Source organism: Typha latifolia, chromosome 2 (assembly GCF_019914945.1).
Source record: "Typha latifolia isolate L0001 chromosome 2, TyphaL0001v2, whole genome shotgun sequence".
NCBI classification, from domain to species: domain Eukaryota; kingdom Viridiplantae; phylum Streptophyta; class Magnoliopsida; order Poales; family Typhaceae; genus Typha; species Typha latifolia.
The window spans coordinates 7,103,239-7,115,595 of NC_133087.1; the positions used below are offsets into that span (position 1 = coordinate 7,103,239).

The 12,357-nt window shown below is 36.6% G+C and overlaps 1 protein-coding gene across 1 annotated transcript; it reads right to left on the bottom strand.

Moving 5' to 3' along the window:
* Positions 1-440: 440 nt before the first annotated feature.
* LOC140780992 (rac-like GTP-binding protein 7) lies at positions 441-4,747 on the bottom strand. Its single transcript, XM_073126735.1, has 7 exons — positions 4,399-4,747; positions 4,205-4,292; positions 2,813-2,922; positions 2,664-2,727; positions 2,233-2,297; positions 2,079-2,144; positions 441-825 (listed from the first exon to the last, which is right to left on the bottom strand). The coding sequence occupies exons 1-7, from the start codon at positions 4,495-4,497 to the stop codon at positions 727-729; spliced, it is 591 nt and encodes a 196-aa protein (XP_072982836.1). The 5' UTR covers positions 4,498-4,747; the 3' UTR covers positions 441-726.
* Between the last annotated feature and the right edge of the window lie 7,610 nt (positions 4,748-12,357).

The following is a 12,357-nucleotide window of genomic DNA, read 5'->3' on the forward strand; positions in this document are numbered from 1 at the left end:
GAGGCTCCTTGGAGGATGTTTGCAACAGGGGTAGCGACGAGAGTGAGGTAGGGAGGAGGGAGGTGGCCGTAGTGGGGAAGTAGTGGAGGAGGTAGTTAGAGTGAGCAGAGGAAGAAGGGAGGGCAAGGTGGCTATGATAGTGCGGCTCGGTCTAAAAAAGGAAAAAACTTCCCCACTTATATTGGCATGGACAAATAAGAAATTAACAAATATAATGTCTTTGAATGTAAGCCACTTTGAAGGCATGAAATTTTTTATAATATCTTTCAATAAAAACCAATTGTCACTCAACCCCGTTAATACTAAGGGGATATATGAGATGATATTGCTAACTACAAGGAGCTGGTGGTAAGAAATGATTTTATTTTACCCAAATAGAAATACTTGGTGCATAGACTAGCTACAAATAGTACTACCACTTGCTGTAAATACAAATAAGCTAGACTAAATTGTTTTACCAAATTGATATTATGGTATCCAATTATCAAATCATCCAAATTCATTGTTCCTATAACAGACAGAGAAGTACATTAGATGCATTGTAATCATGTGGAAACTAGACATAAAAGTTGTAAAAATTAATAAGCTATAATAGCTGTAATAACATCTCACATCCAGAACAAAAGAAAACACAAAGGACATGGCTACAATTTGACAATGTTGGTATAATGTATTAGAAAGTATATCATATAATGTCATTTTAGTTGTATGGAAGCCTCTTTGCACTCATAAAATCCAGCAAGTTCTTTGCTTTCGGCTTTTCTTCTTAGGCTTTGGAGGACATAGAACAATCTTTATTGCAGCATCGAACACAGTCTTCACATTCTGTTGCAGAAAACCCAAAATAAAAAAAGAAATTATAACAAATAAACTTGGAAATATTTTTATGTTCACTCTTTTAAATTTAACATAATTGGCATATTTGCATTTCTCTAATAGAGGAATTGAAGTGGAATTTTACATTGTGAGAAACTATCATTAAAATATTTTAACTTATTAGTTGTAAAATAAATCCATTTCACTAGAAAATTTTCAAACACAATAATTGCAGCTAAAAAGAACTGAAATCTAATTAAACCAAAACTTTCTCATTTCTGTCATCTTCCATCAATAGGGAATATGTATCTGAATCAATCTGCACTATTAAAAGAAAACAGAGAGAAGAAACTTTATAGGTCATTTGCATTAAAAACTAAAATGATTCCCATTCTGCAAGGGCCATAGTTATTCACTTTGCAGAACTAACCAAATCCAGTTATAGATCACCACATTACTGTTATTATACATACTAATTGCTTATTTACTATCTACAGATTAACAAAAATGGTTTGAGATACTAATTGCTTACTATTTTCCATTAAATCTGACTAATTATAGTTAAAATTAGACTTTGATTAAGAAAACATTATCATTTTAATATAAATTGTTTAAAATGACTCATAAGCTATCTAATGTGACTCCATATCATAGTAAAGCTATCTAATGTGACTCCATATCATAGTACAGAAGGTTTTATATAAAAAAAAATCGGTGACAAATATTCTTTTTGAGAAAAAAATAGTGACAAATATTTTACACTCTAAAAGATTAGAATTTTAGCCATTTATTTATATAATGGCAATCTTGAAAGGGTCAAAAGGTTTCGAGATAATTATGCTATTAAAAAATATAGTAGCAATTAATTATGATATTTTAAAATATTTTAGTAGCAATTATATAAATAAACCTTAAAACTTGTTTGGGGTTTCAGATCACTTCCTCACTAGTGTTTGGACTGGACCTGGACAGGGGATCTTATGTGCCATTAAACCCTCTACCGAGGCACCTAGCAGACCTTAGAGTCCAACAAAAATATAGATATGTGGACCTGCCAGACTTTGTGCTCGTGGACTTGTGGACATGGCTCTACTCCTTGCTGTTACACTTGCATGGTGGGTAACTAACATGTTCTTGATTGCATGCCTATAATTTGTTTGTAAGATTGCCTCATAGAGAAACCCTGCACTTTAGCATATTGCTTGTCCAGCAGCATTTCAGCTTCACATGCAATAGATTTTCGCAAGTATTAATATTTTTACCTGTTGAGTCTTCGAGCTACATTCTATGTAAGCGGCTGCACCTATCATCCTTTTCAGCTCTTCACCCTGTTTCAAAACAAAAATATCCCGGTAAATTTGATCCATTTGTTAAATCTTGCATGTATAGCTTCAACTTTATAATCATTATACATGCCTGTGATGTTGTAATTGGTGTTACACCTTGATGATCAGTGAAAAATTGCTTGTCTTCACGTAGATCTGCAAAATTGTAACCATTGATTGTTACTTTTGATAAGAACATTTTAAGTATGGGGTTCATAAAACAAGTTCAAGGATGTTCTCTAATTGGTAGTTGTAGGAAAAGAAGGTTTACAAATTTGAAGGACAAGATTAGGAAATTGTTTTCAACTTTGTAGTTATGCATTTGCTCTTTTAGTAAAAGGGCATCCCAATGCATGCATTTTCTGTTTTAGCGCTACTTTAAATTGAATTCCTACTTATCTTCATGATAAGTTTGTACAGATTCATGAAAATAATTCTTTGATTATTACAACTTTTTCATTTTTAATCTTGAAAAATAAGGTTATGATGTATAAAAATATTTCTTAAACGCAATATACTTACCAAGTTTAGTTCCCACTAATATAACTGGTACATTTGGAGCATAATGTCTTAATTCAGGTATCCACTGTGCAGCACATAAGGAAAGGTAATCAAACATTTGATTAAATAAAAATACTGAAAGGGGGAAGGAATGTCTTTGAATTTGCTACCTTTTTGTAGATGTTTTCGTAGCTAGCTTTGCTGATTAGTGAAAAAGCTAACAGGAACACATCAGCTCCTCTGTAACTAAGAGGTCTAAGTCTATTGTAGTCTTCTTGACCTGCAGAAAATAGATCTATCAAAGTTAGAAATATCCTATAATGGTTTTTTATGGAAATTGCTAGGTATCATTGTCACATAAAGTCGCAAATAAAAGCATAAAACTCTAAGATGCTATAGTAATATTCAAATTCTTTAAATTATAGCATTGTCAGAACTAGTGTTTCTAATAGACAACAAAAGTGCAGGCAGAAGATTATTTAAAATAGGCAAAGATAAACTGTTATCTCATCATATCAATTTAGCTGTTATATTAGCAGAGATATCACACTGATTATGACGCTTCATAAACTAGTCTTTCAACCTGCATGAACATGCAATGCTTGAGGCTGCTTGCAAGGGAGGAAGTGAGAGAGGAGTATGACCGTCCATCTTTATCTAGTCATTAGCTAAGCTTTCCGAACAAGTGAGAATTGTGCAGTGAGTTACTAAAAGAACAAACGGGTGTATTCATCCCTTTATATATAATGCTTTCTGAAAGTTTGGTAATACGTTAGTATAAAATTTCTTTAGATCCAATGATAATTTGCAGATATTATAAGTAGCTATATCTCTAACTTATAAATTATTTGTATGGTATAATATAAGAAAGTTTTTGAGAAGACCGGCTTTCCAGATGTTAGTAGTATCCTTCACAGATGTGGCACTCAAAAACTTCTATACATATGTTTTTTTGAAACCACTTATATGTCGTAAAAGTCGTTTGACTTACTTTTGTATGAATTTTTTTTTCTGAATTTTCAAGATGCCATTTTCAATCATCATCCTTCACTCCTGATAGGCAGTGAAAGGAAAGGTGATTGTGTTAGTCCATCTCTCTACAGTTCCTCTCCCATCCACCTCTTTGTTAATTGACAATCCTCCTATCTATACATGTATCCTTCTCTATACTCCACCCACCTTCACCCCACCCCACTGGTTCTTTGCTACCCAACTAAGTACCAAGGTGGAGATAGGCTAAAGGACTTGAAAGTAAGAGGAAGAATGGAGAATCAGAAGGTTGAATATTAGCAAACTAAAAAATATTGTTAGTATATTCAAATACACTATGACCATTATAATATGACACTAAAGTACCATATATCAGGTTAATCATACCTAATTGAATACATGAAGATGGGGAATTCCTGAAAGAGAGCAAACATATCTGCGGCTTGTTTCATTTAAATTTTTTGAAGTTACCATTTTAATCTGATCTAATTAATTCTATACAGTTCAGTACCACTTTCTCTATTGAGGCAATTACTAGAAGTAAATTGCAACTTTGGGAGGAGTTAGCCTACCTGCAGTATCCCAGAGCCCAAGGTTCACCGTGCTTCCATCCACGACCACATTCGCGCTGAAATTGTCGAACACAGTCGGAACATAATCCTATAGCCACAAAAGATACAAAATATTCTGGTGAAATCAGAAATTTTGCATTCATTGGTCATTGATTTTGCTAAATGTTTGTCAATAAAAACTCTTTATTCTTTACCGTTGGAAATGTGTTGCTTGTGTAGGAGATGAGCATGCATGTCTTCCCGACTGCCCCATCGCCGACTGTCACACACTTGATGAACCTTGCAGTGCTCATCCTAGGATGATCTCTTTCCTTTCCCTACCTCTCCTTTCTTCTTGGTTCCACTTGTATATAAGCCTCTTAAAGGGTCTTAACAACTGCTCAAAGCATTATGTATAAAGGCAAATGAATGCAAAAGATATGTAGATGGTAGTGGAAATTTTGTTGGCTAGGTATAGTGGGAGACTTTTGAATTTTGAACAGGAATGGAGGAGGGGGAGGAAGAATAAGACTACAAGAGTTAAAGATGAGGAAAAGAGTCTGTGATGAGGTGGGAGCAGCCCCACCTCCTTTACAATGATGGGTAGCACCATATCTGAAGCTCTTTTTATTTCCATTGCTTTGAGTGCAAGGCCAGAGGCATAGACTACATAAACAACCAATAAGAGTTAATTTGAGTGTGGATTGGTTAAGTGTGAGAGAAGGAAGTGATGAGGAATGATGGAATCAAGGTGGAAATGAGGGGCTCCTTTGCTTAATTAGTTGCCTACTACTGAATGACCATGATGGTGTGGAATCATGGTGTTGCCATTCTCTACTTTAATTTTGGAGAAGATGAGAAAGAAAAAGCAGGGGAAAAGATTGATGGTGGTTGTTAAGGTGAGTAAAAGTAACCAAAGTTTTTCTTTCTTCTGTGGTAATATCTGTCGCTAGGTATTGGAATGCACAAGTAGGAATTAGTCCCACATGGCGGAGTAAGTAATCAAAGTGAAGACACGAAAGGGATAAAGCAGAGGAAATCAATGATAATGCAAGAAGAGTAGAAGGGCTAAGAACCACTATTGATCAAACACAAAATAAAAACAAACTTAGGGAAAAGGAAAAGGAACACAATTACAAGTTAGATAGAGCGAGTATCTTAAGGATCAGATTTTAATGGTTGACTAGCTTTAAGAACAAAATAGCTTCTGAGTTTCGTGGGATGTTCGAAAAAAGAACAAATGTTTTCATATATGCAAAAAGAACTCTCTTATTTTCTTTTTGTTGTAAATTGTATTCCTATAATCATCTCCCATCACCCCCACCCAAAAAAAAATTAATTATATGTTTTTATGGTTTCTTTTCTTGCCTCATGGTTTTAATGGTGTAAATTGCTATTATCTATGATGAATATGTAATTGAGTTGCAATAAAGAAATAGATACCGAGTTGGGAAAAGGTGTATTACTTCGTAAAGTAAAACTAGTTCAAACGAAAAGATGAATGGCAATTGACATTTTAATGATGAACATTCTACTAAACTACATTCTATTGTCGCTGGATACTAAATTAACTATATTTCTATATTGTTGGGTTCATTTGCCGACTATTTGGATGACTGTGAACAGAGATGTCAAACTTTGCTGCTAATAATGGTGCTTTAATACTTAAATATTTGAACGTTAAAAAAACTGTCTCAATTCTATATTACAAAATGTAAATATATTTGTCTCCTTAAGGGATGTCCTGGGTTCACTTACGAGTTCTAGTGGTAATAATCTATGCTCTTATGGACATAAAGAACATTCCAGTTAGCCTGAAACAATCTAATAAGTGAATATTTTCATTGTAAAGTTAGACTTGCACTGCCACTAAAAGAGAGTAGTATTCTTGTCAGAGGGGAAGAGAAGAGGGGAGATGAAGATGGGATAAAAAATGGAGGTTAAAGATATAATATATATTATTAGTTACTATTTAATAACTTATGTTTTTAGGTTAATCATTCATTAATTAGGTATCAGAACTAGGTTTACTGGAGGTCGTGAATGCAAACTTCATCAACCGCTTTTATTTCTTATTCTATATTAGTGCAGTTTGGTGGGCCGTTTATCTTGTTATCTATTATCTGTATGTCTAAGAGAAATCACACTCCATCTGAATTGACAAATTAACCACCACTTAATTAAAACAAACATGGGAGGCCTGATATGACTAACAACTATCCAACATTTCTCATTTATTACACCCACATCGTATTATATATATATGTGTGTGTGTGTGTGTGTGTGTGTGTGTGTGACATGCACAATTCAAACTCAGTTGATATGCCTAATGGTGAAGAGGCCAAGTTTGAGTGTTAATGATGATATACATTATTAGAAAATTATAATAGATCAAGATTGAGGATGGACTTTGGCGATCAAGAAAGGGGTGTGGGCTGGGCTCCGGCGATTTTGTCGGTAGCTTGGCCTAGAGTCCGGCCTAGCCCTCGGCCTAGTGCTATTGCGAATCGGGTTCATATTCAAAGGTGCGATTGATAGGGCGGGGATCTGAAAATGAAGTTAGTGGGAAAACCTCAGGAAGGGTGTCGGTACTGTCACCTCGGACGGAGGAGACGAAGAGGAGTGTCAATATTCTCACTCTAGCGACACGAGAGCACTAAAATCAAGGAGGAGAAATGTAGCAATCCTATATATGAAGATATTTTATTAGAGTTTGGCAAGAAAATCAAGAATAGGTCGGCTAAGGCATTTCCATCTAAGGTTCCTTCAACTGAAGCGAAGCAGCAGTGATCGATTGGTTGTTTCTAGTGTAGTGGATGTGTTCACTAGGCGGTGAGTTATTAAAATAATATTTTTATTACAAATTAAATTTGGACTGATCTTAATGTAAGAAAATTATGAAAATTTATATAGTAGTAGAATCACGAGTTACAGATCTAATAGTTTTAGTTTTACATAAATCGGGGGTTAGGATGAAAAGATTAAAAACTAGTGGATATAGGTTAGAAAAGGGCAGATATGTAAATATTCGACATTGCGACAATCGTTGGAGGGTAGTGGACGACCAAGGATGGTGGTGGATCGCCATATAGTAAGGTGGCCGGGATGGAGAAAAGTGGCTAGGGCTTAAAATTTTACGACTACAATCTACTTTTACAAAGATAAAGACAATTTAATGATTACGATAAAGAATAAGAGTGAGACAATAAAATAACTAAACTCAGTGATCAATTTTCCCCTGATAATCAACACATATCCACTCATATTTGTAGGAGTAAAAATTCTAGTGGATTGGATCACATATAGATTATTTACTTTATGTAAAATTTTAAAGTAATAAGATAAAGCTAACTAATTAACTTAATTTGACTCGACTTAACTCAACTTGAAAAAGTATAAATACTTAAAAAGAAAATGTAACACAGGAAGAAAGCTAACCATAGATTAAGAGGATAATCAAAGGCACACACAAACACAACAAAATTAACATGAAAAACCCCCCTCAACAAATTAGGGTAAAATAACCACGAATCTCTTCTATGAGATCAAACCAAGTACTAAAAGATATGAGGTTACAAAATATACAACTCGATTGTGGTTACTCACAATCATCTTAGAAGTACTTTGCTTAACTCGTCAAATGGATCACTTTTAATGCTTGATATCCAACATTTGTAACTTTTAACATTGTTGGCCTTGGTATCTCATGAGGCACTAGCAAGAATAAATTTTAATGCTCTAGGACTCCAAAAAAATTCGGCATTTAATCCCTTGGAAAACCCAAACTCATCTCTTGTATTAAATGCCCTTCTAGCCACTTGAATAGTCTTGGGGGTAGACAATTAATTTCGCACAATCTTTTCCTTTTATAGTCCCCAACAGGTAAGCTACTTTTCAGCCCTAATCTTATGATCTTTCCTGACATGTTCGAACCTGTTCGAACAAGTCCACTTTTAATGCTGCCTTCAATGGGACTTCGCAAGATTCGTTCGAAGATATTCAAACAAACTTTGAACAATTGAAATATGCTCGAAATTTTTTTGAGCAATTGAAATATGTTCGAACAAACTTGGAACAATCAAAATATGTTCGAACGACTTCAAACAATCTATCGCTTGAATATTTTTCAACAGCTCTCTGGAAAATTTCGTCCAAAGTTTGTCCGAACAAGCTTTGAATAATCGGAGTAGGTTTGAACGAATTTGAACTAGCTACCTCTTCTTCGCTTGATTATTCCGGAAGCTTTATGTTTTGACCCAACTGATGGGGTTTTAATGTCTATTGGTGGCGTGCATGGTTCTATGTGTTTGTTATTTTAAACTCTGTTATGGTTGGTTTGCTGTTGAACTTTGGTTATGGTTGGTAGTAGTGTGGTAAGTGTTGAACTTTCCCTTCAAAGGTTTGGATGTTCTTGTCTGCAGTTTTGATGTTAGTTGAGGGATATGTTGTGTTTGGAGTTTGGTGGTTTTGCATCAAATTCAGTTGGAGCTTGTAAGGATGTTTATCGTTTCAATAAAATAGGGCTTTGGCCTTTTGTCACAAAAAAAGAGTAAATTACCTAATAACTTAATCTTTTAGCTATTACTCCTAAAAGTGAGGAAAGGGAGAAGTGACAACTGAGGGGGTTTCTTAAACCCTTTTAATGCATATAATAATAATATCTAGGCATTTTAATGCTATTAGAAGTTCATAGAGATCAAAGTATAGTTTTATGAATGCTCTTTCCTTGTGCATCATGGAGACATTAAAGTGCACAGACAACTTACAAACATGTTAAATATAACATAGAATTCTTCATTTGAGAATATAAGTTCTTAGTTGTTTTTTTTCCGCAGACTTTCATTTAGATGGAAAGTAATAAAGAGAACCTAATTGCACATCTAGCAAACTAGTGGGCATATAGATTGTTAGAACTACTTGTAAAACAAACAGAGACACTTCATATAAACTTCATTCATCGTGGACATTCATTCTGGATATTACTAATAGTCCAAATTGGGTTAGAGTCTAGAAGGCCGAGGGAATTTGACCAAAATGAGAGAATCAGACAAGATGTAGGAATGTATTCTTGACTGTAAATCTGCAACAATGTGAAAATACTCAAGAATAGCCATTGGTTCTCTCTTTAGAGCACTCCCTCAATGATCAAGTAAAATGGATTTAGAGAGAACATGCCTATGGGGAAGATTGAAAAGCTATAATGCCAACAACACATTTATGTGTACCTCGCTAGGCTAAATTCGCTCAAACTACAAAGGTGGTTGGGAGAGAAGTAATGTCTGTAGCAGCAAAGAGATGTTTTAATAGCAAAGGGGCCAACAGTGTTGTAGTTACTTTCCAGTCACTTCTTAGAGGCTTCAAAATATCTTCATCACATAAAGAATAGGCTTTGGGAGAAACAATTCTGACACAAGGAGAGATTCATTTGAAAACGAGGCCATTGTGTGCTTTTTAGATGCACCATTTAGGAATAAATGAAAGATATATATGAGAAGGTATCTGTTCAAGGAGGAAGCCAAACATCTTAAGGAATTTGGTGCTTCCTCAAGTCGAACACCTAGTTAGAGTCTTTTCTTATTGCATTATTTATTTATTTTTTATTAAAATAAATTTTCTATAGGCTGCATTCAAACGCGGAAGGAGCCGCATTCGAACGACTTTGCGAATGTCTGCATCAAGTTCACAAAAATAGAGAATACGAAATGTGCGTTCAAACGCCTAAATCAGGTTCGTATCGACAGAGAAGGCTTTTTGAGTTCGAATGCGGTCGGATGCGTTCAAATGCAGTCGAGCACGTTCGAACGCGGTCAACGGGAGTCCACTAGAATTAGGGTTAATAATTATTATTTTGGCTTATTAGCTAGACTCTATAAAGGTGTGGATGGCAGCCAAAATTATTATGCTTAATAAATATTAGTACTTGCCTCCTCTATCGTCTCACTAGTCTCTCTACCCTAATCTCCCTCCTCTCTCTTCACTAACTAGCCACCTCTACCTTTGGCAAGATCTTATCTATCTTCTAATCTCCCTCGTCTGTCGAGTCCTCCCTCTTTCTTGGGATCTCAACCACTTCTTTTCTTTTGTCTTTATCCCTTAAACTACATCAACCATCCATCCTCATCTCCATTATCATCCATAACCTTCTCATCCACTCCACTCGTCACCACCACCAATAGTCGCATTATATCATAATTTTGTCCCAGTTGTAGTTCGAATATATAAAGGGTGTAAATAGAAAAAGCGTAGGACAAGTAGTTACCGATCAATTCCACTTAGTTTCGTAATTTTATGATTATGGAAGAATATTTGGTGAATATTTTCCCTCAGTTGCGCGGACTACTTCGTACAATCAATCCAGATCTTGAATGGATCATTCCGTAGCACCTATCGGCTTCATCATCTCCTCGACAAAAATCAGTGTCTCAAGAAGGACCGGCAGTGGGACCACACCGAATCGATACCCCACAGGTCTAGGTACGACATGTTAATATCAATGATCCTCTTTTACCTATTCCTACACAGCATCCCCCACCTCCGAGTCACACCCCAAGACCGGTAGTGGTGGAACCCGAGAGGCGTGCAACATCGGTGCATTTCGTCGATGAAGAGGATTGACACTTAGAGGATGATGTTGATCCCTTCGGAGATGGTGATGGGCGTGCTTGAGGATTCAGAGAAGGAGATCAATAAGCACAAAGATTCAAACTAGAACCAAGGATCTTTCGTGAACCCGACAATGCTATTTGGGGGAGAACTACATGTTTAGACTTTTCAAAATTCTAAGGTGGTGATCCAACGGATTGGGTATTTTGTGGAACAATACTTTGATTGTTAAGGGACAGCGGAGGATGCAAAGGTCCAGATGGCAAGCTTTCACTTCCAAGGAACGACATTGCATTGGTATCGATCGGCTATTCGTGGTGGAGGATTTACTAGTTGGGCAAATTTTTATAGGAAGATTACACGTTGTTTTGGGACAAGGACATATAAAGATTTTGCTGCCACATTAAGCAAGATGGTTTAGAGGATAACCGTATTGGAGTATCAAGCAGAATTTGAAGGAGTTAGTAGTCATTGCAAGCCACCTTGGCTCGAATCGACATTGATGAGCACATTCATTTTAGGGTTGCGGGAGGAGATTCAGGCGGATGTTCGTGCTCTTTGTCCTACTACTCTTGAGGAGGCCTTTGAGAATGCCGTGAGGATGGAGCAAAAGTACAAGGCTCTCAAGATGGTAACGGAAGCAAGTTGGGGCAACCGAGATGGGCAGTTTGTGCCTAGAATGCTGGCTGAAAATTCTGCAGGTTCAAAGACAGTGGTTGCTAGTACTAGAGCATGACAATCTTTGAGACTCTCTTCCAATATTAGAGGAGGCACAAGACCTCCCGTTCGAACTCTCACACCTGCCCAGGTGGAGGAGCGAAGACTTAAAGAAGATAAAAATGAAAAGGCTTATTTCTGGTTTGAAAAACCTTTTGTTACTTTTCTTTTTGATTATAAAAGATGGAATCGTCCATCGCGATATAGAAAAAATAATCGATTTGAAAATGCTATACGAAATGAAAGCAAAGGGCCTTTTTGCTTTTGATCGCTTATCGACGGTCTCAAGGAGAACGATGAGGCTGTTGGTGATGGAGAGTGTTCAGAGGAGGCCCATGAGGAGGCCGTGGAGGAGGGCGCGAAGGAAGATATCTAAGCTGAAATATTGATACATGCATATTCGGGTACTTCCGCGCTAAGGACATTATGGGTGGACGGACTCGTTAGAAAGCATTGTATGCACATCCTTATCGATTTCGGGAGTACACACAACTTTCTAGATGAGAGGTTAGTGAGGAAGTTGGGTTTGGATGTTGAACCGACTACGGGGTTTGACGTTGTTATAGGAGACGGCACGAAGCTTCGGGCGGAGAGCTTATGACGCCAAGTCGGTATACGGGTGTAGGGACACTACATCATTGTGAACTTGTATCCGTTGGCACTACGAGGAGTAGATATTGTCCTAGGCACTCAATGGTTACAAAGCTTGGGACCCGTCACTTTTGATTTCCGGAGCATGTGGATGAAATTTAACCAAGGAAATAAAGATATGCGGCTTGATGGCGTTCGGTCTCCGTCGATTCCAGCGATGCAGCCGATGGTGGGGCTACCTTGTGCGAGTGTTTTGGCCTATT